Raw genomic sequence first — 6,105 nt, forward strand, 5'->3', positions numbered from 1 at the left:
ATACCTAATTTTGATCAGTTTATAAAATAAATCATGAATAATTAATGCAGAAAAAATAGTATCTCGTAAAGGCCGACATTTCAACCTTAAAAACATATTGAATGGATGGTATGATAGTCCAGCTATCGAATTGCAAATCTTCTTATGCGAATAATCCACAATTTTTGTTTAAAATTATCTTGCATGCTAACCCTCATTAATTCATTATCTCAGACGGAGAGAACAAGCAATGTGAACGCCGGAATTTATCCTCTGTGTTTGGGGAAAAATATCTGGCGCATCGAAAGCTACACAACAGATGGAACGACAGACCGCACATAAGGTCCTTCGGGAAGTGCACGGAAATTGAATGCTTTTCGAATGCGAGGGCGCATTACCCTCTGACGGCGCTTAACTCCAAGTAAGAACGGAATTTTCATAGCCGCCATCACTAGGACGGCCTTTTTAGTACTACCCGGTTTGCTCAGACCAATAACAAAAAGAAGCATTGTAACCTTTTCAGACCAGCTCAAATTCTGCCTTCGGGCACTAGAATGTATTCGCTATGTGTTCTCCTGAAACAATAACGTTGCTGATGTGAATGTGCTTGTTTTTTTGTTTGTTATTAGGTATGTAGATGTGTCTTTCTCTACTAAAAGTCATTGTATTATAACGAACTCCAAAGTACTTGGATTGGAACCTGATGACTGTCTAACAAGACAGGTGCTCCAGGTCAGCTCGATCGATGAAATTTCTTGAAGATTTCGCGTTTGCAGCCATAGAGTTGATGGTGGATTCTTAGGCCTGCACGTGCTCAGAAGCCGCATAGTCCATTTACGGACAACGCTAACAATGCGCGGCCGTGCAGAGCAGAGGTGGTTTCGTGACCGCGCCACATTTTAGCAAACAGCCCAGTCATTGGTGGATACGCTTCACGTATCATACCCGACGAGACTGTTCTGTAGCTGAGGCGCGGACTGCCCCTCAATGGATCGTCCCCACCACCTATAAATACATAACCGATCGGTTCCACCCATATCATATCCATCCACGTTTACAATTTTTATTCGTTGTCCACCCAATAGCGCCCTCACGACGCAGTACCATCTTCTGCCAAACAAGCTCCGATTCCTTCTTGCCCTTCCATTGTCGCAGCTTTATGCAAACAAACCTCGTAGTCGTTAGCGCTTTATTAGGTGCGCTCTTCATTGAGCAGATGCAAAGGCTTTACTTTTCTCAGCTATTTCATAGGACGCGCACTGGGACCTCTTGAACAGCTTATGTCGAGACTACAGACATTTAGCGTGCATGGTGAGAGACGGTCAACACGACATACAACCTGCGATGAACGACCTCTATACTCAATGCAAGTACGTTAACCATACACATGATCTCGGTGTGTATCACGAATTGGCTCACTTAGATCACCAGACCCAAGTACCCACACTCAAACGACGACAGAATCACTGCGTCCACACTAGGCGCTAACCAGCATGGAGTGTTCCACAGGCCTCACTGGGTGAATACTCGATGTAGTACTTGCTACGTCACTCTCAACGGGGGGCGTGGAATCGACGCAGGACCACGGCACCGACCCTAGTTTCGGCCTTGCTGCGGGTGCCAGTAGGTTACATCCCAGAGTAAAAACCATCACGCGCTGACGGACGTCACGCCTCGCTGCAGGCCACGGGACGCCTGCCAGATCCACAGGGACAACCCACGGGGAGGCTGTGTGAGGCAGGCTGCGGACAACCACCAGACCGCTCATACAGAGCGATGGCAACTTTACCCCACCTCACAGTGCCCCCGCATCTGCACGCATCAGGCACAAACGGCCAAGACCCAGCTGCTCTTGAGGTTGGCACCACCCCAAGAGTCACCCACACCTGCAAACGGCGCCACCAGACAGAAGAACGAAACATGTATAACCTCCTGGCGGGTTAGCCTGCTCAACAGTCGATAGGCAACCCATATAGTGAATCAACCATCCGAGAACAACCATATGCCGAAACCTACCTCCCAATAACTACAAGTGGTTAAGTGGTAGTAGTTGACAATTGTGCTCTTTATTCCTAACATTAATGCTCTCTGAAAATGGAAACAAACACGCACCCCACAACGACACACAGACACAAACTAACACACTGCACCCACACAAACAACAACACACACACCAACACACCACACACACACACACACACACACACACAACACACACCACACACACCACACACAACACACAACACACACAACTGAGCATGCATGTTTTAGAATAACCATCTTTGGTTCTTTGATGCTCCTTCTGAGGTTAAATGTGTAACAGTATTCTGAATATGAAAAATACAGCGGGACACGGGTGACGCTATGCAAGCCTTTTTATCTGTATATAATCCATTCTCTCTCTCTCCCTGTGGTGTGTATCAGAGCGTGTGTGGACCCCCACCTCAGGCAACTGTACACAGATCCCCCTCTGACCCTCAGCCCCCCCTTCCAGTCCCTGGGTGAGGAATACCGTCGCTGAGGTCCCCTTTGACGTGGTGACCCTACGCCTCCGCCTGAGCCAATCAGCCCAGCCTGTCACATACACCTGGATGAGCACAGAGGACCTAGGTGAGACCCTCCCAGCCATGACCTTTCACCCTGTGGAGTCACAAGCTGGCTTTCAAATTAGCTGGGTCACATCGGTGAGATGGAGTGTTAGCAGTCATATAGTTGATCTCCAACAAGCCCTTTCACAGGTTAAATGGATCTTGTCCTATATTGCTTACACCTGCCCATCTTCAGGTTATAATATAGACGTAAGTGGTTAATGATTGAGTTTCATCCATCTGAATTCTGGAATGTGTGTTTTCATGTCCGTTTTTGTCAGGGCTTTCCTGTCATTCTGTGTGATTGTAGAAACTCTGTTTCTCTATGTCCGTAGCTTTGATCTCAGCAGCCAATCCCTGATTAGCACCCATATAGACTCAGTAGCACTGGGGTCAGAGGATTGACCTCTGACAGACAGACAGACAGACAGACAGACAGACCAGACAGACAGAACAGACAGACACGGACAGACAGACAGACAGACAGACAGAGACAGACAGACAGACAGACAGACAGACAGGACAGACAGACAGACAGACAGACAGAAGACCACACACGTAAGACAGACAGACAGACACACACGTAGACGGCCATACACACACAGCGCTTTAAACGTTGACATTTAGGAAATATATCATTAATAATGATTCTATAATCTGCCCTCTCTCACCATCCTGTATGTGTGTTTTCATATCTCTGCTCTGTGTGTGTGCTTGTGCTTATGTGTGTTTCATCTCCCTGGACCTCTCTGGACCTTGTTTCTGAGAAGCTCTGCCTCTGTTTTTCCACAGAACAGCAAACTACCCGGTCGGCCTGGGCAACAGCATAATCAACATCCTAGTGACGGACGAGTCYCTCACCACAGAGCRCGAGCCCATTGTCATGACAATATACACTCTGCACATGTACCGCGAGAGCCGTCCCAGCCTGCCCATGTTTGGGGAGCATGTGATGTGTGGCTTCGTGCAGGTACGTYGTGCGGGCAGGGTGTTTCTACACGCTTGTAACTCACTACCATACACTCACAGATGGACAAGCACTGTCAGAGACCTGGGCCRGTATTCACAAAGTCACAAGAGTAGGAGTGCTGATAGAGGATCAGTGTTTAGTTTTAGATTATAATGAATAGCTGTATATYGATAGGGGTGACCTGATCCTAGATCAGCACTTTAAGATGTGTTTTTTTRCTCTCCATTATGAGTAAAACAAGSTAYAAATGTAAGGTTAGTGMGACTTCATGTTCCCCATCAAGTTAACCAAGAGGGACTTTCCTGGTTCTGGTTCACTGACTTTTACTGGAGGACCACGTCAGAGGAACACAAAATTACAATTTCCCTATCTCTTACCATATTCAAATGAGACGCACTATTGACTTTTACGAGAGCCATGGTTTCAATTCCCAGAGCATGGAAGTGTTTCCTTCTATGAGCAATGTTGGTCTGGCACCCAACACAAGTTTCAATAGCATGTAAACAAAGGAAAATCAATTAATTTGGTTGAGAAGGAACCGTGCGTTCCTTCGTTTTTACAGCATTTGTCATGTCGGCGGTTGGGTTCCGCCGAGGGAGCCTTCCGCGCTAGGTCTGTGTAAAGTTTAGTGTCGGTTCGGCGCAATGGCGTCGAGAGGCAGTGGAGCAGCAGCAGTGTCGAGATACAGTTGGTTGATATTTCGAAGCGCGTATTTTCCAGATTACCGTTGGAATGTGGAGGAGCGGGGTCGGCGGAGCCGTAAAGGGATTGAGAGGTCTGATGTTTCCATGAGTTCCTGTGGCAGGGCTATATTTGGGTTTTCACACCCCAGTAAGAGTTTGATTTGGGATGTGGTCCAGGACGCCTGTCCCTCCCTCACCTGACCCCCCCCCCCCCCCCCCCCCTCCTCCCTAACTCATCTCCAAACCTCCCACCCTATCTCCTGATGCATCTTGGGTATGAGGGTGGCGATGGGGCAGTGTCCCGGGGCGGGGCAGGGTTGATGGAGCGGACCCTTAACTGACCAATCAATTCAGGGATATGAGCCGTTAAGAGGAGGAGCATTTCTGGACATTACAGTGAGTGATAGAAACAGTTGGGGACAGTGGGGTAAGTTAAGTCAATTATTTATGTTCAGTATCACTCCGTCAAGGGAAATATAGTAMTCTTTCTAACAATGATATCTACATAGATTTTAGGATGTTGTGTCTCCCTGGAAATAATCAGAATCCATGTAAACATTACAGTTTTGAAAACATAGCTTGTCCCCAAATGTGGTCTCTTGGCACAACTTATGTGGTAAATTAAGCCTCCTACACATTTCTGTACTGAATGAAATATTACCACTACATTTTTAAAACCGTGTCTATCTTTATTTCCCAAACACAATTCAACACAATCACAATCACTTTGTCTTTTAATCATTTTAAGCATCTTTTGACACACCTAACAAATACTTTGTACTTAAAAAAAAAAAACACTTAACAAAGGCCAGGCCCTGGTGTTACCTCATCCCAGTGACAATGCCTACCATTACGCCTGGGAAGAAAATACTTACATTTGCTCAACTTGCCATTGGCTCAACCATTAGCTCAACTGACCCCATGGCCATTGGCTCAACTTACCCCAAGGCAAACATTTGGACTATATTAGCCCACACAGCTACAAGGATGCACTTTTATACTAGGRTTAGGACCCCATATTGAAGCTTATACAGACCCCAACTGATGGGGTAAATGATKTACTTTGGTTTAAATACAAGCGTCATYGAACTTCTAACACAATACATTCATTTGACATGGTGGAAATCTGTTTTCTTTGGACCTAACTTGCTTACCTCTTTTTCCATGTGTGTTTTTTCCTTCAGACTCCATGAAATGATGCCCTCTTCCTAAATATTTGGTCAAATTATACATTTTGTGTATGGTTTCCTAGAAACAAGGGTGGCTCAACTTACCCCTTTGGCTCAATTTACTCCACTCTCCCTTATGAATCTTCAAACATGCATACATACTTACACACACGGGAAACCACTTCTGAGCCTCATATGGACACACACATACTATATAAATACACACACACACACACAGCTCATAACAGCCCCTGACGATTTTCCCTTGCTGGTAGTGTGAGGGCTGTGGTTATTATGGTCCATTGGGAAGAGCTGACTGTCTCCCAAATTGTTATTGTGGTCACCAAGCGGTCCTCACATCCCAGCAGGCATAAAACATCCTCTCCCATAGAACATGTGGTCCTGTTTTTGGTCAGAAGCGAACGAGAGAAAAGAGGAAAAACAGACTGAATCCTTGACAAATTGTTCACACAGCACAGCCAACAATGATTTCCTGGTGCTATTTGCTATCACACTGGATTATAAACGCAGCAGAAAAAGAAACATCCTCTCACTGTCAACTGCGTTTATTTTCAGCAAACTTAATTAACATGTGTAAATATTTGTATGAACATAACAAGATTCAACAACTGAGACATAAACTGAGCAAGTTCCAGAGACATGTGACTAACAGAAATTGAATAATGTGTCCCTGAACAAAGGGGGGGTCAAAATCA

General features: G+C 45.8%; 1 protein-coding gene across 1 annotated transcript in view; it reads left to right on the plus strand.

Annotated features, from left to right (window-relative positions):
• LOC111949998 (cadherin-like and PC-esterase domain-containing protein 1) overlaps positions 1-6,105 on the plus strand; it is a 125,086-nt gene that overhangs the window by 56,765 nt on the left and 62,216 nt on the right. The window contains 4 exon segments of the mRNA XM_070434313.1: positions 2,406-2,494; positions 2,496-2,529; positions 2,532-2,589; positions 3,360-3,537. Of these exon segments, the coding sequence (XP_070290414.1) occupies positions 2,406-2,494; positions 2,496-2,529; positions 2,532-2,589; positions 3,360-3,537 (359 nt within the window).

This window comes from Salvelinus sp. IW2-2015, linkage group LG3, assembly GCF_002910315.2.
Source record: "Salvelinus sp. IW2-2015 linkage group LG3, ASM291031v2, whole genome shotgun sequence".
NCBI classification, from domain to species: domain Eukaryota; kingdom Metazoa; phylum Chordata; class Actinopteri; order Salmoniformes; family Salmonidae; genus Salvelinus; species Salvelinus sp. IW2-2015.